This window comes from Somniosus microcephalus, chromosome 13 (genome assembly GCF_052327205.1).
Source record: "Somniosus microcephalus isolate GS21.2 chromosome 13, FLI_Smic_1.0, whole genome shotgun sequence".
NCBI lineage: Eukaryota > Metazoa > Chordata > Chondrichthyes > Squaliformes > Somniosidae > Somniosus > Somniosus microcephalus.
Genome location: NC_140999.1, coordinates 166,169,219 through 166,193,278, shown reverse-complemented (window position 1 = coordinate 166,193,278; position 24,060 = coordinate 166,169,219). Strand labels below are relative to the sequence as shown.

The 24,060-nt window shown below is 45.1% G+C and overlaps 1 protein-coding gene across 1 annotated transcript in view; it reads right to left on the bottom strand.

Moving 5' to 3' along the window:
* LOC147108756 (DNA (cytosine-5)-methyltransferase 3A-like) overlaps positions 1-24,060 on the bottom strand; it is a 289,893-nt gene that overhangs the window by 203,880 nt on the left and 61,953 nt on the right. The window contains exon 3 of the mRNA XM_086005535.1: positions 11,711-11,822. Within this exon, the coding sequence (XP_085861661.1) occupies positions 11,711-11,822 (112 nt within the window). The remainder of the gene's footprint in view (positions 1-11,710; positions 11,823-24,060) is intronic.

Here is a 24,060-nt window from a genome sequence, read left to right as displayed (position 1 = left end):
CCAACCCCAATGCCCCACTCCCCCACTCTCCCCGCCCCCCCCCGCTCCCCCCCCACCGATAGCCTTCAATCTTCCTCTGTGTAAAAAAGGATAGTGCCAGGAATATTTTTGCTGATACGGATGTATCTTCGCCCATGTGTTCAACTCATTGGCCTAGAAATTGGGTTGGGGCGCCAAAGTGGCACAAAAGTCGGCGGAGCGCAGGATTTAGCGCAGCGATCAGTACAGAAATTCAGTTTCAGTGCCCCTCGAGGGACACGGGGCGAGGCTCGAGGCGCTCCGCATCCCTCTTAGGGCGCTGAAACCGATTATCGCAGCGCAACGTGCCGCAGCGCCACATGCTGCGGCACGGCACGCTGCAGTACTGCAGGCCTTCCTCCCACTGTTAAGGGGGAGGTGCCTGCAACAGCGCGAGCCCCGATCGCGAGTGCTGGCAAATGAGCCCGGCACCAAGGAGAAGTGCCGGGCTCTCGGGAAACAGCCGGCAATGCCGCGGGCGGGGGGGGGGGTTAGGAGGCCAGGGACGGAGGTGCTGGCAGGCGGCTGCCGAAAAAGCGGCCACCCCGCACCTCCACCTTAACTTGCGCCGCTGCCAGCACAGTAAGGCCCCGTGAACCGGGCGCGGGTAGCGAGCGGCGCAACTGCGGCGTTCACTACCAAATATCGCGAACGGGGCACAAATGGGGCGCTGCACACACTGATGATGTCATCGGTGGCGGCGCAGCGCAAATGCCTAACGCCACCATTAGCGCCCCTACTGAATATCGCCGCAGACGCAGCTAGTGGCGCTACAGCCACTGGCTGCCTCTTTAGGCGCTAACAGGTGGCGCTACTCACCCAATTTCTCCCCCATTGTGTCCTTTAATATCTTTGTTAGTCTGTATTGCTGACATCATCGCAGGTCTCCAAGCATGCAACAAACTCTCCTTGTTGAAGAGTGGAACCCAGGATTCTCAGCTTGTTCTAGGGCAGAGGAGGAGTTTTCCCAGCACAACCATGTTGAATTCAATTCTCACAATACTTTGATTTCCAATTGATAAGTTTCTTCTCCATTTTTCCTAGGTGCATGCATTTTGTTGACTCACAGGAGCCTCTTCCAGTTCCCATAACTTACTAACAAGGTACGTTGTAGAACTAATATGGTTCTCCAGAGACTGGACCTTTTACATGCTAGAGTGGGGATATATTTCATTTTATCTCTACAGATAACATCCTTCCATATCAGAGGTTTGGGGAGAAATTTAGCTGCTCTTCTTTGCCCATCAGAAGTGTGAGTTAAACCACTTCTCTACTACATTCCAAAACTAGGGTCCATAAAGGGTCCAGTCGTGAATGGTGGTGGGCCATTAAATAACTAACGGGAGGAGGAGGCTCCATGAATATCCCCATCCTCTATGATGGTGGAGTCCAGCACGTGAGTGCAAAAGACAAGGCTGAAGCGTTTGCAACCACCTTCAGCCAGAAGTGCCGAGTGGATGATCCCTATTGGCCTACTCCCGAGGTCCCCACCATCACAGAAACCAGTCTTCAGCTAATTCAATTCACTCTGCGTGATATCAAGGGCCGAGCGCACTGGATACAGCAAAGGCTATGGGCCCCGACTACATCCTGGCTATCGTGCTGAAGATTTGTGCTCCAGAACACGCCGCGCCTCTAGCCAAGCTGTTCCAGTACAGCTACAACACTAACATCTAACCGACAATGTGGAAAACTGCCCAGGTATGTCCTGTCCACAAAAAGCAGGACAAATCCAATCTGGCCAATTACTGCCCCATCAGTCTACTCTCAATCATCAGCAAAGTGATAGAAGATGTCATCGACAGTGCTATCAAGCGGCACTTACTCACCAATAACCTGCTCACTGATTGATGCCCAGTTTGGGTTCCGCCAAGACCACTTGGCTCCAGACATCATTACAGCCTTGGTCCAAACATGGACAAAGGAGCTGAATTACAGAGGTGTGGCGAGAGTGACTGCCCTTGACATCACGGCAGCATTTGACCGAGTGTGGCATCAAGGAGCCCTAATAAAACTGGTCAATGGGAATCGGGGGGGGGGAAACTCTCCACTGGCAGGAGTCATACCTAGCACAAAGGAAAATGGTTGTGGTGGTTGATGGTCAATCATCACAGCCCCAGGACATCGCTGCAGGAGTTCCTCAGGGCAGTGTCCTAGGCCCAACCATCTTCAGCTGCTTCATCAATGACTTTCCCTCCAACATAAGGTCAGAAGTGGGGATATTCGCTGATGACTGCAGAGTGTTCAGTGCCATTCACAACTCCTCAGATAATGAAGCAGTCCATGCCCGCATGCAGCAAGACCTGGACGACGTTCAGACTTAGGTTGATAAGTGGCAGGTAAAATTCGCGCCACAGAAGTGCCAGGCAATGACTATCTCCAACAATCGAGAGTCTAACCACCGCCCCTTGACATTAAGCGGCATTACCATTGCCGAATCCCCCACCATTAACATCCTGGGGTTCACCATTGACCAGAAACTTAACTGGACCAACCACATAAATACTGTGGCAACAAGAGCAGGTCAGAGGCTAGGTATTCTGCAGCGATTGTGTCACCTCCTGACTCCCCAAAGCCTTTCTACCATCTACAAGGCACAAGTCAGGAGTGTGATGGAATACTCTCCTCTTGTCTGGATGAGTGCAGCTCCAACAACACTCAAGAAGCTCGACACCATCCAGGACAAAGCAGCCCTTTTGATTGGCACCCCATCCACCACCTTAAACATTCACTCCCTCCACCACCGGGGCACTGTGGCTGCAGTGTGTACCATCTACAAGATGCACTGCAACAACTCGCCAAGGCTTCTTTGGCAGTACCTCCCAAACCCGCAACCTCTTCCACCTGGAAGGACAAGGGCAGCAGGTGCTTGGGAACACCGCCACCTCCAAGTTCCCCTCCAAGTCACCCTCCAAGTCACACACCATCCTGACTTAGAAGTATATCGCCGATCCTTCATCGTCGCTGGGTCAAAATCCTGGAACTCCATACCTAACAGCACTGTGGGAGTACCTTCACCACACGGACTTCAGCAGTTCAAGAAGGCACCTGAGCACCACCTTCTCAAGGGCAATTAGGGGTGGGCAATAAATGCTGGCCTTGCCAGCGACGCCCACATCCCACGAAAACAAATTAAAAAAAATACAAGACAGTTACTAATAAATCCAATAGGGAAATGAGAAATTTATTTACTCAGAGAATGGTTAGAATGCAGAACTCGCTACCACAGGAAATGGTTGAGGCATAAAAACAGAAAATGCTGGAAATACACAGCAGGTCAGGCAGCATCTGTGGAGAGAGAAACATAGTTAAAGTTTCAGGTCGATGACCTTTCATCAGTTCTGAGGAAGATGAGGAAACAATTAAAGTGTGCCCATTCTAGAGACTTTAGATGTTCGCCTTGCATTAATGAGGTACTGTGCAGGCTTATTTTGGAAGGGGATCCAGTAGTAGTTATCTGGCGTTCCGTTGAGCCTTCTGCTGCATCAGTTCTGATGAATGGTCTTCGACCTGAAACGTTAACTTTGTTTCTCTCTCCACAGATGCTGCCTGACCTGCTGAGTATTTCCAGCATTTTCTGTTCATATTTCAGACTTCCAGTATCCACAGTATTTTGCTATTGTATTGGTGGATGAGGCAAATAGCTTTGATGCTTTCAAAAGGAAATTAGACGAGGGTACATGAGAGAAAATGGAATAGAAAGATATGCTGAAAGGCTGAGATGAGGTACAGTAGATGGAATCGGAGGAAACTAGTGCGGAGTATAAATACCAGCACAGGCTAGTTGGGCCAAATGGCCTGTTTCTGTGCTGTAGATGTAATTCTATAGTATTTCAATGCCATAATTTTTCCCTATATACTACACAATGTTTCCTGTATATTTACAGTTCATGCATTTTTGGTATGTTGTCATTTGTGTAGATGTAGGAAAATTTCTGACTTTGATGGGCATAAAATCCTATAGAAATGTGTGTTCATGGGAAATCTTTTTTGAGAGTATTTCAGTTGAAATCCCATGAGTTACAGGGATGGGAGAGATAGAAGTACTCATAGAATCACAGAAATTTACAGCACAGAAGGAGGCCATTCAGTCCATCGTGTCTGCGCCGGTCAAAAAAGAGCTATCCAGCCTAATCCCACTTTCCAGCTGTAGGTCTGTAGCCATTCAGGTTACGGCACTTCAAGTGCATATCCAAGTACTTTTTAAATTCATTGAGGGTTTCTGCCTCTACCACCCTTTCAGGTAGTGCGCTCCAGACCCCTACTGCCCACTGGGTGAAAACATTTCTCAACTCCCCTCTTATCCTTCTACCAATTTCTTTAAATCTATGCCCCCTGGTTATTGACTTCTCTGCTAAGGGAAATAGGTGCTTCCTATCTACTCTATCTAGGCCCCTCATAATTTTATACACCTCAATTAATTCTCCCCTCAGCCTCCTCTGTTCCAAAGAAAACAACCCAGCCTCTCCAATCTTTCCTCATAGCTAAAATTCTCCAGTCCTGGCAACATCCTCTTAAATCTCCCCTGTACCCTCTCTAGTGCAATCACATCTTTCCTGTAATGTGGTGACCAGAACTGTACGCAGTACTCTAGCTGCGGCCCAACGAATGTTTTATACATTCCCACTCGGACCTCACCGTCCTTGGCCTCTTGCATTGTTCCACGGAAGCTCAACGTAAACTCGAGGAACAGCACCTCATCTTCTGATTAGGCACTTTACAGCCTTCCGGACTCAATATCGAGTTCAACAATTTCAGATCATAACCTCGGCCCCTATTACATTTTTACTTGTATTTTTTATCCACACCTTTGTTTTGGTTTTTCCCCTACCCCCCTTTCCTCCTTTTTTTCCCCTCTCTCCCACATGGCAGCTGTCTCCCATTCTGCCAGCGCATTTCACACCTAATCTAGAGCCGTCTTTTGTCTCCACTAGTCCTATCACCATCTCATCTCGTTTTGAATACCTCTTAATGTCTCTTCTTCTCTTTTGTTCTCTCCCAGCCCGGTCTCTTAATCTATTTCATTCCCTGTGTCTCTTTAGTCTTGATAAAGGGTTTTGCCCCGAAACGTTGACTCTAATTTCTCTCCACGGATGTTGCCTGGCCGACTGAGTTTTTCCAGCATTTTCGAATGTTTTATACAGTTCTCTCTGCTCTTATATTCTATGCCTCGGCTAATAAAGGAAAGTATCCTGCATACCTTCTTAACTACCTTATCAACCTGGCCTGCTACCTTCAGGGATCTGTGTACATGCACTCCAAAGTCCCACTGTTCCTCTACATTTCTCAGTATCTGACCATTTATAGTATACTCCCTATCCTTGTTAGCTCTCCCCAAATGCATTACCTCACACGCCTCCAGATTGAATTCCATTTGCCACTTTTCTGCCCACCTGACCAGTCCATTGATATCTTCCTACAGCCTATAGCTATCTTCCTCACTGTCAACCGCACAGCCAATTTTTGAATCATCTGCAAACTTCTTAATTATGCCCCCTACATTGAAGTCTAAATCATTGATATATACACCACACAAAGCAGGGGACCTAGTGCTGAGCCCTGTGGAACACCACTGGAAACAGCCTCAGTCACAAAAACACCCGTCGACCATTACCCTTTGATTTCTGCCACTGAGCCAATTTTTAGATCCAACTTGCCACTTTCCCTTGGATCCCATGAGCTTTCACTTTTTTGATCAACCTGCCATGTGGGACCTTGTCAAAGGCCTTGCCAAAATCCATGCAGACTACATCAAATGCACTACCCTCATCGACCCTCCTCATTAACTTGATTTAATTTTTTGAGGAGGTAGTCAGGCATGACCTTCCCTTAACAAATACATGCTGACTGTCCTTGATTAATCCGTGACTTTCTAATTTCTCAATTTGGTCCTCGCCTTAGAAACAGTTCCAATCTTATACAACACCTCTATAATGGGCTTGCTGGAGAGCTTTAGTTATTACTGGTCAGATTAATCTTTGGTTCAATTGTTCTGAGGTAGCTAAATTCCTTAGTATGTATAACCTTAATGAGACTGCACACAAGACATTGCATTACCCGAAACTGGATAATATAAATCTATTATGCCCTAAATTCCAGGAAACTTTGTACAGAAGGAGATCGTAATCAACACTCATTTATCTATAGTTGTATAAGCAGCTACTGTCTACTTCTTTTGCTCTAGGCCTATTGAGAACTCAAAGCAATACTTACCAAAAAAAGGGTCCAAAGAACATATATAAATTTCAGTTTTGACAGATGGACCATTACAACGCTTGAATCAAAGGATACATTGAAAGTTCCCTGCTAGGAAAGAATGCATGTGGCAGGTCACACAATAAATATCACCTCAGCAAAAGCAACTCCAAGGGAGAAGAGATTTGACAGAGATGAAGGGTATATTCCACACATACATTGTTATGTATTGTGTGTTCTCCTCCCACCTGTGGTGGCGCTGTCACAGCAGATAAATGGTTGGGTTGTTCTCTTGGTTAAGTTTAGCTCTCTTTGTTCGGAACTTTCCAGAACTTACTTTCCTTCCTGAATAAAGCACTTCATGTTTGAATCTCTGAGTTCTGAGTCCTAAATTGTGTCTAGGTAGAAAGGTACCGACACAACAAGTGGCGACGAGGATCAGATGAATCTGCGTTGTGGGAACTTTCTTGTTTTCGACTACAAAACACTCGGAACAGAGATTGCAGCATCACATTAACGTTACGGTAGTGAGTAAACAGAAATTTTAATTTGAAACGTGAGATGGCTACTATATTAGGAAACATCGGTGATTTTGATGAAAATGTGGAGCAATGGAGTGCATATACGGAACGTTTTGACTATTTTGTACTGGCGAATGCGGTGGCAAACGAAAAGGTCGTGCCTACCTTTTTGAGTGTAATGGAGCCGAAGACATTCAATTTACTTCGCAGCCTCGTGCAGCCAGACAAGCCAGGAACTAAAACATATAAGCAACTAGTGGAAATTCTTGGAGCACATGTTTCACCAAAACCTCTGGTTATTGCTGAGAGATTTAGATTTCACAAACGGAATCAAGAGGAGGGGGAATCAGTGACGATGTTTATTGCTGCTTTAAAAAGGTTGTCAGAACACTGCAAGTTCAAGGAGGTGCTGAAGGACACCATTAGAGACAGACTCGTGTGTGGTCTGCAAAATGCAGCCACACAGAAGCGCCTTCTTACTGAGGACAACCGTACTCTTGAAAAGGCCATTGAAGTTAGTGTCTCCATGGAGATGGCAGAAAAGGAGGCTCACCAGTTGAGTTCAACAGGGAGAGTTCACTAGGTATCGTCTGAGCCTAAAGGTGCGCGGAACGGCACATGTTACCGTTGTGGGAAAACGGCCATCACGCTAATGACTGCTGGTGTACGGAGCTGGAATGCCAAAATTGTGGCAAAAAGGGTCACATTGAACGCGCCTGTAGAGGTAAAAAAAGAACAGACAGAGCTGGGAAGCATGAAAACAAAATGTCTGTATTTGGACGAGAGAGGAAAAGGAGTGTTCATTCAGTGCAGTATGATGGAACAAGCAAAACAGAGGGGAGCGACACCTCTGAGGAGGAAGAGGTGCACATACTGACGGTTGCAGGTGGTTCAAATGGCTACTGGGTATCACCACTGGTGGAGGGACAATCAGTGCGGATGGAGGTGGACACAGGCGCGGCTGTGTCCCTTGTTTCAGACACTGTCTGCAACAAAATGCTAAAGCATCTTACCCCTCAGCCAACAAACATTGTGCTAAAGACGTATACCGGCGAACCTGTGGCCATGAGAGGCGCCATTGAGGTGACAGTTAAATTGAACGGACAGACTGCGAAACTGCCACTATATGTGGTAAAGGGAAATTACCCATCGCTACTGGGACGTGCGTGGCGAGAGAAAATCACGCTGGACTGGCCTGCAGTCCGCATGATGTCAAAAGGGGAGTCAGGTCTGACTGCAGTGTTAAACAAACATGCAGAACTCTTCAATGGGGAACTTGGGAGCATGAAAAAGATCAGCGTGAGACTGGACATTAAACCTGACAGCAAGCCGAAGTTTCACAAAGCCCAACCTGTACCCTATGCAATTAGGCCAAAAGTTGAGGCTAACTTGGAGGCCTTAGTCGAGAATGGAGTCCTGGAGCCTGTGAGCGTGATCAAATGGGCCACACCCATTGTTCCTGTCCTGAAAAAGGATGGATCTGTTCGAATCTGCGGGGATTTTAAAGTGACTATTAACCCGGTGCTGTCTGCGGAACAGTACCCTCTTCCCCTCCCTGATGATCTTTTTACGGGCCTGGCCGGAGGGCAAAAGTTCAGCAAAATAGACTTATGCCAGGTTTATCTACAAATGCATGTCGATGGACAAATCAAAGGAGCTGCTGACAATTGTGACACACAAGGGGCTATACAGGTACTGCCGCCTTCCGTTTGGAATTACGTCGGCCCCTGCTCTATTCCAAAGGGCAATGGATCAGATTTTGAGTGGACTGCCAGGAGTCCAGTGCTACCTGGACGACATCCTTGTCACTGGGACAAATGAGGAGGATCATCTTCTGAACTTGGATGCGACACTACAACGACTGAAAGAGTGCGGACTCAGAGTTCGTAAAGACAAATGTGAATTCTTTCAGTCTTCAGTTGAGTACCTGGGGCATGTGATTGACGCTACTGGCCTGCATAAGGCGCCATCAAAGGTCAAGGCAATTGTGGAGGCCCCAGCACCCCAGAATGTGAGCCAGTTACGTTCATTTCTGGGGCTACTTAACTACTATGGGGAGTTTATTCCAGACTTAGCAACATTGCTGAAGCCGTTACATCAGTTGCTATGTCAAGGCAAAACATGGAAATGGACTGAACTGTGCAACGAAGCTTTCGCCCAAGCAAAGAAAGCATTGCTGAAGTCAGAGGTCCTGACACACTTCGACCCAAAGCTACCCGTGCAGCTAGCATGTGATGCGTCACCATATGGTATGGGAGCAGTCATATCCCACATCATGCCTTCGGGTGAAGAAAAACCTATCGCCTTCGCATCACGCACCTTGAACAAGGCCGAGAGTAACTATGCACAGATTGAGCGCGAGGCCTTGGGAATCGTTTTTGGAATTCGAAAATTTCAGCAGTACCTGTTTGGGAGAAGGTTCACACTCTTGACGGACCACCGTCTATTGACTTCAATCTTCAGGCCCCACACCGGAATTCCATCTCTTGCTGCAAGCAGGATGCAAAGGTGGGCTTTACTGTTGTCGGGACACACATACGACATCAAATATCGCAAATCAGACTTGCACGGCAACGCAGACGGTCTCTCGAGGCTACCCTTGCCTGTTACTCCCCCAGAGCCTCGCCAGATAGACATCTTCTACTTTAGACAAGTGGAGGGACCACCTGTCACGGCAGTTCAGGTGCGAAGGTACACCCGCAATGATCCAGTCCTGTCTGAGGTAATGGACAATGTCATTCGAGGGAGAGCTATAGGAGATTCTCCTAGTTTGAAACCTTACGTTTCAAAAAGAAATGAGCTCTCCGTCCAGGCAGGTTGTCTTCTTTGGGGACGCCGTGTCATCATTCCACCACCTCTGAGGGAACCGATACTGCAACAACTTCATACAGGCCACAGTGGGATGGTTCGAATGAAGGAAATGGCAAGAAGCTACTTCTGGTGGCCAGGTCTTGATGGAAATACTGAGGAGAAAGCCAAAACATGTTCCCCATGTCAAAGGGTCCGGAATGTTCCACAGCTGGCAACCCTACACCCCTGGGATTGGCCTGCAGAAGTGTGGCAGCGAGTACATGTGGACTTCGCCGGTCCTTTCGAAGAGAAGATGTTTATGGTGGTTGTGGACGCTCGTAGCAAGTGGCCGGAGGTCGCTGTGATGAGGTCTACCACGGCAGAGAAAACAATTGAGAAACTTGATGAGATGTTCAGCCGTTATGGCTCACCGGAACAACTCGTAAGTGACAACGGTCCACAATTTGTATCACAGGAGTTTGCAACCTTCCTGCATGTGAATGGTGTCCAACACATCAGGTCTGCGCCCTATCATCCCTCTACTAACGGCCTGGCAGAAAGGTTCGTGCAAACTTTGAAGCACACCTTGAAGGCATCGCAAGGTCAGGGCTCCATCCACCAACATCTGAACAGCTTCCTGTTGTCCTACAGGAACGAGCCGCATGCCACAACCAAAACGTCCCCCGCTTCGCTCATGATGAAGAGGCAGTTGCGGACAAGTTTTGACTTACTCAAACCTCCAAGGGCAGAACAGGTTGTCCATTGTCAACAACAAGCTCAAGTTGAAGACAGAGAGAAAAGAGCCAAGGAGAGACGGTTTCACCCTGGAGAGCACGTCCTAGCTCGAAACTACAACACTGGACCGAAATGGGTTCCTGCTACGGTGATCGCGCAGACAGGCCCTGTGTCTTACACGGTTGAGACTGCCAAGGACGTCGTCTGGAGAAGACACACAGATCAACTGTTGCTAGGAGCAGAGACAGCCACAGAGGCTCCAACGGCTGGTTGGCCTGAACTGTTTACGGATGATACCGCAAACCAGCATCCTTTGCCACAGTGCTCTTCTCCAACACAGGAAGTCATAGAGACTGTTCCACCTGTGCAAACTCCTGACTTTCGACTGACACAGGCACCTTCTCCATCCAGGCCTGTGTCAATGCCTACTGCTGTGGAAGCCAGCGATGACCGCCGGTATCCTGTCAGGGAGCGGCGGCCTCCAAGACGCTTGGATCTGTAGGCTTAGTGACTTACCCACAAGACTGGGGCAGAATAAACCCCAGGGTAAAGTCAGGGTTTGAGGCAGTCTACCTCTACCCTTGGTTAGTGAGTGCATTGAAAGTAACTTACCTGTTGAGGAATAATGTGGACCTTTCATTTAAGAGGGGAGGAATATGTTATGTATTGTGTGTTCTCCTCCCACCTGTGGTGGCGCTGTCACAGCAGATAAATGGTTGGGTGTTCTCTTGGTTAAGTTTAGCTCTCTTTGTTCGGAACTTTCCAGAACTTCCTTTCCTTCCTGAATAAAGCACTTCATGTTTGAATCTCTGAGTTCGGTGTCCTAAATTGTGTCTAGGTAGAAAGGTACCGACACAACATACACTCTCAAAAATTCGCTTAACAAAACTAACTATATTGCAAGAGCAAAGTGGCTAAGAAGCTTAGGGAGATTTGGAACAATAAAGAAAAAAATAATTGAACAACAGCAAGAATAATTAAACAACACAACCCTAATTTGAAATGGAAGCAGATGCAGGGAAAAGGAAGGGAATGTTCCAAAGAAAGGAAGTATATCACAGTTAGCCTTCAAAAATAGAATAAAGATCACCACATCACCTTACAAAATGGCTTAAAACAATGTAAAAGAAGAACAGTTGCTGAGAAAAGAAGAAAGTTTACTTAATGAAAAAGAAAACAAACAGTAACACCTTCCACGCATGACTCACAAAGAAACAATATTAATCCGAAGAAATCCTGTACAAAAGACATAACACCACTTTGGAATGAGTAAGCATAAACATCAATCCCGAAGAACCTGAACATTAAACTATCAATAACACGTCCACAGTGAAACTGGATGCCAAGGTTATGGATCATAAATTAACATTTCATCACACAGGAATGTTACTGCAATCTAGGAAGTGTGTGAGTGCTGGAATAGAACACCATGCATTTCCTACAATTCTTACCTGCAGTACTCTCAGTTCCACTCTGATTTGGATTTGGGCTGGGGCTCTGTGAAGTGGGTGGTGTCGCTTGTTCCCATTGATCCGATTGGTGGGTTTCACCATTCATTACAGGCTGTGCAGATAAAATCAAATTAAAAATAGTCAAGTTTTAAAGCAGATAATTTCTTGTGTAATGTTTGCATTTTCTTAATTACCTCTGTACGTTAGAGTTTATTTGACACGTGGATCTGGTTTAGGAAAGAGCTAGGTAGGAATAATTATCTCCCATTTGTGACATAATGCAAGCAATGGATATTTGGTTTATGTCGGAGATAACATTAGGGCCACTAATTTACATTGACTGAATCAGTTAAATTGCATTTTTATTAAATATGAACAATGACAGATAGGAAAAGACCCTCTGGTCCATCTATAGAGCCTGTCCATACAATTCTGATGCCTGGTGCATCATAATATATACATTCTCTACCCCGCCCAAAACCATGTAATCTCCTGGGAGGTCAAAAAAAGGTAAAAACACTGGCCAATTTGGGAAGAAAAATCTGGGAAATTCCTTTCCGACCACCTTAGGCAATCAAAACTAGTCCAGGACTTCCAGGAATGGCATTGTGGAATTTTTTGGTGGATTAGCGATTGAATTCCATAAAAACTGCAAATGCATGGACTTTATTACATATATATTCCTTTACCAATGTATTTGATTTGTAATCCCTTATTGTTTCTAAAACTGAAAATACATGGCAAGGTGGTATGGAAGAGTATGTAAGTTAGAGTTAGAGCAGTACTGGTTAAAGGGAGTGGAGTTTAGCTGCATTTGGGGCAGTCCTGCACTTTGGTTGCACTGGGAAATGAGTCCAGGTTTTGTCAGAACTGGTGTGGAGGCCCTGGAGTTTGGTAGTACTACAGTGGGACTGCTGGAGTTTGGCAGAATGGAGGGGTCCTTTGATCTAGCATTACTGTACAAAGGGAACCCGAGGTTTGTTAGAGCAGTGGAAGACAAACCGGAGGTTCAGCACAACTAGGGGGGTCACCAGTGGATTCTTAGGGCTGAATCTTATTCCAAGAAAAAGTGGGTTGGGGTCAGGTCAGATGTTAAAATTTTAAAAATATCAAACCCAACCCCAACCCGCCTCCAACCAACAGACATCCAGGTTTAATGGAGTTGGGACAAGGGGCGAGCAGCCAACCCACTCCTAGAAGGCGGGTTGTCCAATTAAATATTTTAATGAGGCTGGCAGCCTCTGATGTAACTTGCTTTGCAGGGTTAACTGTGGCCAAACTTCCAAGTTTCCCGACAGAAACTCCGCCCCACCCCCCCCGCCCCCCCAATTGGTTCCTGGAGACTTGCAACTCTGGATAGGTTTTGAAATCTGTCCTCTAGCTTTTCGTCAATAAATTTTGAAAAGCAACTGAACACAAATTGCTAGAACGTAAAGAAAAATATTCAAGCAATTCAGCTACTGAATGGTACCGATGCATCCTGCACATGCTCAGACTGTGCAGTCTAAATTAAGGTAACAGTGTCAAGGCTCAGGGCCAAAATATCATATCCAGTCTCAGGCTTTTGGGAGATGTTGAGGCATTCAAGTAAAAACTTTAATGAAGGCATTAATACTATAACAGAAAACGTAATGCCTATATTTAATCATGTTTGTGATATGTAAATTGCATTAAAATTGAAAATATGTACTTTTAAAAAAAATTGAGTTTGTCATTATTTTAGACATTACAAATTTCAATTCCTGAGCAAAAAGTGTCAATGAAAAATTTACAGAAAGCATTTTGAGCAGTTTGTGAGAAAAGGGAAGACTGGTGTCTAGTGGGCAGAGCTTGTAATTACAGAGCGACAAGAGCCAGTGACCATGGGCTTTTCCAGTATAAATGTGGATACGAGAATTTATAATAGGAAAATTAACGAGTGTATGCCAGGCAGGGATTAAAGGAATGTCGTTGGAGTAGGTTGTTAGGCATTTGAAGGCCGAGAGAGAGAGAGAGAGAGAGAGATAGCAAATTAAGTTGTTTTGGAAAAGAGTTCTAGAGGGCAGGCATGCAATAGCTGAAAGATTGGCCATTGATGGTAAAGCAAATGTACATGAGTGGTTATAAAACAATTTCAGCATTATCTATATGGCTTTTATGGACCTCCAATTTTTTTATGGAGGGGCTGGCAGTTGAGTTTTATTACAGTGAATCATCAATTAGCAGCAGCTGTTGGCATTTATACCATTTTTTAATCAATACTGAACATACAGAATTAATTATATTTGTCTGCATCATCCAGTTAAATAAATCCCATGTTAAATCATGTGTAGACTAGTGTACAATCTTTCTCCATAAGTAAAAACAAATGCTGTACACCTTGACTGCTAAATTCCTGATCATTTTTATGTAAGTTTAAAAAAAATCTTTCATTCAAAATTTATCAACTTAATTTCAATTCTTAATATGTGATATTCGTTTGAAACATATTCTAACTTGTCTTTTTTTATAATGTATTAATTAATTAGAAAACAGTTTTATTCCATTTTGGGTAAATTCATTTTGGTGGCTGGCAGGCTCCTGCTCAAATACATAGATACATAGAAGACAGGAGCAGGAGTAGGCCATTCGGCCCTTCGTGCCTGCTCCGCCATTTAATGAGATCATGGCTGATCCTTTAATTCAGTATCCCGTCCCCGCCTTCTCTCCGTAACCCTTAACCCCTTTTGCCCGTAGAAATATATCTAATTCCCTCTTAAATATATTTAATGAGCTGGCGTACACTGCCCTCTGTGGCAATGAGTTCCACAGGTTCACCACTCTCTGAGTGAAGAAATTCCCCCTCATCTCTGTCCTAAATGGTTTAGCCCTTATCCTTAAATTATGTCCTCTAGTTCTGTTCTCACCCGCCAAGGGAAACATTCCTTCTGCATCCAGTCTGTCTAGACCTGTCAGAATTATAGTCAGAATTGTAGACCAGTCTACACATTATAGTCCTGGGCCCCCAGCTGTTCACAATTTACATTAATGACCTGGATCAGGGAGTCGGATGCAGCATTTCCAAATTTGCAGACGACACTAAACTAGGAGGTGGGGTGGGCTCAGAGGAAGAGACCAGGAAGCTCCAGAGCGATTTGGACAGACTGGGCGATTGGGCGGATAAATGGCAGATGCACTATAATGTGGACAAGTGCGAAGTTATCCACCTTGGGTGCAGGAACGGGAGGGCAAATTATTATTTAAATGGCAATAGATTGGGAGAGGGGGAAGTACAGAGAGACCTGGGTGTTCTTGTACACCAGTCACTGAAGGCGAGCATGCAGGTGCAACAGGCGGTCAAGAAGGCAAACGGTATGCTGGCCTTCATAGCAAAAGGGTTAGAATACAGGAACAGGGATACCTTGCTGCAGCTGTACAGGGCACTGGTGAGACCACACCTCGAGTACTGTGTACAGTTTTGGTCGCCTCATCTGAGGAAGGATGTTCTTGCCATGGAGGGGGTGCAGCGGCGATTCACCAGGCTGATACCAGGAATGGCGGGAATGACCTATGAGGAGAGACTATGTAGTTTAGGGATGTACACACTGGAGTTTAGAAGATTGAGAGGGGACCTCATAGAAGTGTATAAAATTCTGACAGGTCTAGACAGACTGGATGCAGAAGGAATGTTTCCCTTGGCGGGTGAGAACAGAACTAGAGGACATAATTTAAGGATAAGGGCTAAACCATTTAGGACAGAGATGAGGGGGAATTTCTTCACTCAGAGAGTGGTGAACCTGTGGAACTCATTGCCACAGAGGGCAGTGTACGCCAGCTCATTAAATATATTTAAGAGGGAATTAGATATATTTCTACGGGCAAAAGGGGTTAAGGGTTACGGAGAGAAGGCGGGGACGGGATACTGAATTAAAGGATCAGCCATGATCTCATTAAATGGCGGAGCAGGCACGAAGGGCCGAATGGCCTACTCCTGCTCCTATCTTCTATGTATCTATGTATCTATGTATTTGAGCAGGAGCCTGCCAGCCACCAAAATGAATTTACCCAAAATGGAATAAAACTGTTTTCTAATTAATTAATACATTATAAAAAAAGACAAGTTAGAATATGTTTCAAACGAATATCACATATTAAGAATTGAAATTAAGTTGATAAATTTTGAATGAAAGATTTTTTTTAAACTTACATAAAAATGATCAGGAATTTAGCAGTCAAGGTGTACAGCATTTGTTTTTACTTATGGAGAAAGATTGTACACTAGTCTACACATTATAGTACAGTTTTTCATATAGTCATAGATTTATAGAAAGTTACAGTCCAGAAATAGGCCTTTGGCCCCTCAAGTATACATCAGGTTTTTCTCCACACAAGCCACCAATTCAAGATCACTCTGCTACTCGTTCAGCTTGTCCCTTCCTATGTGTGGGTAGTTGTGAAGTTAGTAAGGGGGGACTTTCAAAGCTTTGAAATGTAAAAATCTCCAGTATATGTGTTATCCAACCTATATCAAATAGGAGCTAACTTGCAATTTCCAAATCAACTGTAATTAATAGATTAGGGCTGTACCTGCATTTTCAACTGCAGAGTCCAATAGCACGTGCAACAATCCGGAGTGGCTGGGCCATGGGAAATTCAATGCAAACTGGTCAAATTTGCAGATGCTATTCCAACTAGTGGAGTCAGAGTAGGCAGCTCAGAAATTACAGCAAGTGTTCGATAAAATATGTAAATGAGAAGAGCAATGGCAAATTCAATTTAATGCAGACAAATGTAAAGTGCTGCATATAAGAAGCAAAAAATAAGTGAAGCATGTACGCCATGAATGATGTTCAAATAACTAAGAAACCTAGGAATCTTAGTAGGTGCTGCTCAACCCGTCCAATCAATGCAGAGCAGCTACTGACAAAGCCAAACTAATCCTGAACTACATAGCTAAATCAATAGAATGCAAGTGGTTACCAAACTACAATGGGGTCAGTCAGACCACAGTACTACATCCAATTCTGGTCACCAAGACACAAGGGAGACATTCAAGTTTCAGCCCCTGCCACAGTACTGAAACGGCTCTTATCAAAAGTCACAAATGACGTCCTATATGACTGTGACAAAAGTAAACTATCCCTCCTCGTCCTGTCTGCAGCCTTTGACAAGGTTGACCACTTCATCCATCTCCCACGCCTCTCCACTGTCGTCCAGTTGGGTGGAACTGCACTCGCCTGGTTCCATTATCTAGCTAATCGCAGCCAGAGAATCACCTGCAATGGCTTCTCTTCCCGCTCCTGCATCGTTACCTTTGGTGTTCCCCAAGGATCTATCCTTATCCCCCTCCTATTTTCTCATCTACAGGCTGTCCCTCTGCGACATCATCCAAAAACACAGCGTCAGTTTCTACATGTACGCTGACGACACCCAGCTCTACCTCACCACCACTTCTCTCGACCCCTCCACGGTCTCTAAATTGTCAGAGTGCTTGTCCAATATCCAGTACTGGATGAGCAGAAATTTCCTCCAACTAAATATTGGGAAGACCGAAGCCACTGTGTTCGATCCCCGCCGCAAACTCCATTCCCTAGTATCTGTCGGAGGCTGAACCAGACTGTTCGCAACTATGGTATATTTGACCCTGAAATGAGCTTCCAACCACATATCCGTGCTATAACTAAGACAGCCTATTTCCACCTCCATAACATCACCTGTCTCTGCCCCTGCCTCAGCTCATCTGCTGCTGAAACCCTCATTCATGCCTTTGTTACCTCTAGACTTGACTATTCCAATTCACTCCCGGCTGGCCTCTCACATTCTACCCTACGTAAACTTGAGGTCATCCAAAATGCAGCTGCCCTGTGTCCTAACTTGCACCAAGCCCCATTCACCCATCACCCGTGCTTGCTGACCTACATTGGTTCCCGGTTAAGCAAAGCCTCGATTTTAAAATTCTCATCCTTGTTTTCAAATCCCCCCATGACCTTGCCCCTCCCTATCTCTGTAATCTCCTCCAGCCCCACAACCGCCCCCAACACCCCCCCACCACCCCCGAGATATCTGCACTCCTCTAATTCTGGCCTCTTGAGCATCCCTGATTTTAAATCGCTCAAACATTGATGGACAGAGACGGGCGATGTTACGGAGGCGGAAGTAGGCAGTCTTAGTTATGGCACAGATATGTGGTCAGAAGCTCATTTCAGGGTCAAATAGGACACCAACGTTACGAACAGTCTGGTTCAGCCTATGCCCTAAGCTCTGGAATTCCCTTCCTAAACCTCTCCGCCTCTCTAACTTTCTTTCCTCCTGTAAGATGCTGCTTAAAACCCGCGTCTTTGGCCCTAATTTCCCCTTATGTGGCTTTTTGTTTTAAAACACTCCTGTGAAGTGCCTTGGGACATTTTACTATACAAATACAAGTTGTTGTTGTTGTTGTTGGAGACAGTCCAGAGACGAGCCATGAGGCTGATCTCTAGTGTCAAAGTTGTCTGAGTTCTTAGGTAAGACTGTTCAAATCCCACCATGGCAGTTTGAGAATTTGAATTCATTTTTTTTTAAATCTGGAAATAAAGCACTAGTATCAGTAAAAGTGACAATGAAGCAGTCGAATTGTCATAAAAACCCAACTGGTTCACGAATGTCCTTTAGGAAGGAAACCTTACTCAGTCTGACCTATATGTAACTCCAGTCCCACACCAACATGGTTGACTCTTAACTGCCCTAACAAGCCACTCTGCACCTTTACCATACAGACTGCAGCGGTTCAAGAATGGAGCTCACCACCACCTTCTTAGGTCTAATAAAGATGGGCAATAGAGGTCAGCCTTGCTAGCGATGTCTACATCCTGAGAATGATTTTTTAAAAATAAATATAAAATATTTTGGTGTGATCCAAGGAACTATTTTGTTCGCTCTATTTTCTTCCACTGTGTTGTCAAGTTTACAGAAATCAAAAGGGGAGAAATTTAATTAATTCTTCTGAATCAAAGAGTTTAAAAACAGGATAAGGAAAAATGTTCTTTTATACTTCATATACAACATCCATGCAAGACTAAAGTGAAATACTACTTAATTGCAAACATCATGTTATTGTATACTTCTGCACCATATACTTTTGCACTTTCTACAGGGTCAGATAATTAAGTAAACCTGCAGATGTGCAAATAATAAACCGATTGCAATCACCAGGTGACAACTACAATTACAACCCTGCATGGTATTCCACCTGCTCTAAAGTGTACTTTTCATAATTCTGTTTAGATAGTTAAGAAAACAATGTACTTACTGATCTTTGTAGTTTATCTGAAGATTGGGGCAGGTGCTCTCAAACGATATTTGGAGTTGGCATTTTCAATTTATTTCCCTTCCCAATTTCAAATAAAAGGAACAGATTCTCCTTCACCATCACAAATCACAATGCTAAGCTGACCATTCTAATTGCTTCCGCTTCTAATCTTTGCTCTTGTGAACAAGTGACAGAATTGCTGGACCGGAGATTGGGCTTCTTGCTGAATTATTTCTTCATATATTATGTTCAGATAAATTGGTTGATTTGTCAGGGTGGGTTGAATGCCATCATCAATGAGCTACACATCCATTGACAACTCGACTAATATTTCAGAATTATGAATCCAAGACCCTTCAATTTTAGACTTGGGCCCAATGCTTTAGGTCTGGTCTGACTGATGACTATTGTGGGGTGCAGCATTGTACTGTGTAGAAGATTCAGGTATTGTTCCCACACAATACCTGCCTCACCACTATACTATCGGGTTTAGTGATATTTAACCTTTATGCATCTCATAGCCACTTTAAGTAGAGCTGTGTGTTTAGCCACAATAAGCATAGAGAACCAAAATATTCTGATCTAATATTTACTGTAAAATGTTCAAGTATCCAGAGCAAAAACTGTGGTCGGTGAGAGATATGGCAATTATTTTGAAAAGTGAGTGACTGGTTGTCACAGAGACCCAGAAGACATTTGTTGTTAGTTCCTAAGTGATTCATCTTGATAGAAACACAAAAATTAAGGCCTAGAAATTCAGGCGTGCAGAGGTAGGGGGGCAGTTTGCAATCCCTGCGCCTGAATGTTGAGGCCTGAGACACCTCCGATATTGGACCTCGGGCCTCATTTCCATGAAGCGATGTAGAGCAAGAGGCAGCTCGCCCGGCGAAGCATCATTAAAGATTGGGCCATTCCCTTTAAGGACCACCTGTTTGGCCGTGTGGTTCCAGCTGCCTCAGAGAAAACCAAACTTGCAGTGGGGGCCTCAAACAGACGTTAGGCCCCTTATTTGCATATGCAAAGGGCCGAACGCCTGTTTTAGTCATGGGCATCGAACGCCAAATTTTTGGCCTTTCCCAATGTGGCGGGTGGCGCAATTGCGGCTCATAATGAGTGTGCACTTCCTTTCCACCTTATTTGAGGCGTAGGCAGCCATTTAGCACTCGAAAAACAGGTATTGTCTAAATATAGCTAAATTCCTAGGCCAAAATATTTCGCAATCTTGTCGATACATGTGGGAGATGTGGAGTCAGCGTGCAAAGCTCCTCTGAACTTTGCTTCATAAAAAATATTTTCCAGTCCATCGAAACTCTTTAAAGCTACAAATTCCATCAGCGGTTCTGTTCAGTCAATGGAGGTCATGAACTTTGAACACACTTCCTCAATTTTAGCTGCCATGGGGATGTGTACTCATCCAACTTGTTGTAATAGTGAAATTATTTTTATCATATGCTTTCTGGGATCTTTTGTAGTGTTTTAGCAATTGTGTCCATTTTTCCAAGAGAGTTACAAATCAGTAGCTTTTATTCTACTTCTTTTATCTAGGTGCTCATTTTTTATCTCTTACCATTACAGCTCCTCTGCTGCTGAAACCCTGATCCATGCCTTTGTTACCTCTATACTTGACTACTCCAACACACTCCTGGTCGACCTCCTATTATGTCCGTGTGTAATTGAGACACGGACTGCAGGAGTTGATTATAACAGGTCTTTACTGAGTGGAGACAACCTGGAACTACTATGCAAAAGTTACTACACAGGCTTATATACAGGGGTGGTCACTACTGGTACTGCAGTATACAGGGGCTGCAGAATATAGTTCCGTCTGCAAAGTACATACACTACAATTCCTCCCCTTTTAGCTAAACAGTACATAACATTCGATTAATAATTGAATAACATATTTACAATTACAGTTGCTAGATACATTAGTTGAAGTTAAGCAACTATAAGTTCAGTCTTTGAGGAGGCTTCCTGATTCTGTCTGGATAACGCCTCTTTGGGGCATCAGGTTCTTCTGGCAAAGTTGATTTGGAATCAACGTCGTTGTTTGGTTCGTCTGCTTCCAATGTCACTGATTCTGAGGTAGATGCAATTGGTACTTCGGTTTCATCACCAGGTGTATCGGATCGTGGTGTGGAATTGACGTTTTCCAGTGACTCTAGAATCTGGTCAGCATGGCGTCTTACAATGCTCTCTCCAACGTCCACGGTATACATTAGAGGTCCTTGCCATGTACAGATCGCTCCTGGCTGCCATTTCTCTGTGCAGTAGTCCCGGGCCAAAACTGGTTGACCTATCTTAAAACTCCTGGTCGGCCTTTCATTCATATTCTGAAACTGCCTGTTCTCCACATCTCTTCTGATGTTTGGCTTAACCAAATCCAAGCGGCATCGTAGTCTTCGATTGAAGAACATCATGGCTGGAGTTTGGTTGGTAACCGCATGTGTCGCATTCTGGTAGGCAAACAAGAAGTTGTCCACCTTGTGTTGTAGGGGTATGTCTTCATTACACATTGCCTTGATAGCCTTCTTGAATGTTTGAACGAACCTCTCAGCCAATCCATTGGTGCCTGGATGATATGGGGCGGATGTGTAATGGTTCACACCATTGTTCTTTAAGAACCTCCGGAACTCCTCAGACACAAACTGTGGTCCATTGTCGGAGCAAATCTGTTCAGGCAGCCCATTTCTGGCGAATATGGTTCGTAAGACTGTGATAGTTTTTTCTGTGGTGGTTGAGGACATTTTTATTACCTCTGGCCACTTTGAATGTGCATCCACCGCAATTAAAAACATCGAGTCCATAAATGGACCAGCAAAATCAATGTGCACCCTTTGCCATGGAGATGAGGGCCACTCCCATGGATGTTGAGGGGCTTGTGGTGGGGCGTTTTGGACCTTCTGGCATCCTGTACAGCTCTTGGTCATCTCTTCGATTTCTCTATCGATTCCCGGCCACCACACAAACGCTGTGGCTAAGTTCTTCATTTTTACCCCTCCCAGATGACCCTCATGAAGCTCATTGAGCACTCTATCCTTCAATTTGGGTGGAATTACTACTCTGGATCCACACATCAAGGTTCCTCTGCACACTGACAGCTGTTCTCTTCTCGGCGAGAATGCTGGCAGCAGTGGTTCGCCATGTGCTGGCCATCCCTTCACCGTTAAATCATAGACCCAGGAGAGTGTCGGGTCATTTCGTGTTTCCTTTTCTATGTTTGCATTCGTCACAGGGAGACATTCGACTATGGTCGAGTGGAATATCTCCACCGGATCCACTGCAGGTGCTTCTTCCACCGTCAGCAACGGTAGGCGCGACAATCCATCAGCATTCCCATGCTGTTTAGTTCCTTTGTACTCGATGTCATATTGGTGTGCCCCTAGGAACAGGGACCACCTCTGTAGCCATTGTGCTCTCATTATCGGTGATGCGCTATCAATTACTCATAAAAGACGGAGAGTTAGGAGAGTAACTAAAAGGCTTTTATTAACAAAGAACAGAGCATGCCTCTCGTGGTTGACTGGTTTCCAAGAAGGCAGGGTGCTGCAGAGCAGTCACCTTTATACCTGGGCATGTGGGTGGAGCCAGGGCAGAGCCAGCTGAGGCATACATAGATACAACAGTGTGCAACAACAACGGTGAACAACAATAACAGTGGTTTACCACAATCGGTACGCCCTTCTGAGAGTTGAAAATGGAGACAAGAAGTTGATGATCAGTTAGTAGAGTAAATTTCTGACCATGCAGGTAGTGATTGAACTTCTTCACCCCCCACACCAGGCTGAGGGCCTCTCTGTCAATCTGGGCGTAGTTACGCTCGGCTGAAGTTAACGAGCGTGACACAAAAGCTATCGGCCTCTCTGAACCATCAAGGGATTTATGTGACAGTACCGCTCCAACGCCGTAGGGAGACGCATCACACGCCAGTCTTATCGGTAGTGATGGGTTGTAGTGAGCCAATACTTCCCTTGAAGTGATGAGGTCCTTACTCTTCTGAAAGGCCCGCTTACATTCATCGCTCCATTTCCATGCTACTCCGGTTTGTAGTAGGGCGTTCAGTGGGTGCAGAATTGTGGACAAATTCGGCAAAAGCTTATGGTAGTAATTCACCAATCCGAGGAATGACCTCAGTTGCGACACATTTTCAGGCGCTGGAGCCTTAACTGCCGCTTCAATTTTGTCAGGGGACTTATGTAACCCCTCTTCATCAATCACGTGGCCACAATACGATATCTGTTTCTTAAAAAACTCGCACTTGGGGCGATTGGCTCATAGCCCATGTTCACGTAGTCTAGTGAACACCTGCTCTAGGTTGGCAAGGTGTTCACTGTCATCTTCACCTGTCACTAGGATGTCATCCAAGTAACACTGAGTCCCCGGAATCCCTTGCAGGACTTGTTCCATCGCTCTTTGCCATATCGCCGGAGCTGATGCTACTCCGAATACCAGTCGATTATACTGGTAAAGACCTTTGTGAGTGTTTATCGTGAGATACTTCCTAGAGGATTCTTCAACCTCCATCTGCAAGTATGCTTGTGCTAGGTCAATTTTTGTAAAACGCTTCCCTCCAGATAGTGAGGCGAAAATATCTTCTATCCTCGGAAGAGGATATTGTACTGTGTGAAGGACTGGGTTCACCATCACCTTGAAGTCCCCACAGATGCGAACCTTCCTTGGCTCCTCAGACTTATTGTTCAACGTTTTCTTCATGACAGGAACGATGGGTGTCGCCCACTCGCTCCAGTCTACCTTAGATAACACGCCTGCATTCTCCAGATTCTCCAGCTCTGCCTCGACGGCTGGGCGAATTGCATATGGTACCGGTCTTGCTTTGAAAAACTTGGGAATTGCATTTTCTTCTATTTTTATCGAGGCGGTTACGCCTTTAAGGGTTCCCAGTTCTTGTTGAAATACCTCTTTGGCGTTATCTAAGATTGTTGACAATCGTCCAGGAGTGACGTCGTCATCCTTTTTACCAGCCACCGTCAGTGCCTGAATGGAGTGCCAGTCTAAACTTATCTTTCTGATCCATTCACGTCCCAATAACGGTGGTCCACCATCTTGCAGTACGTACAGATACAATTTCTGAGTTTCCTTGCCG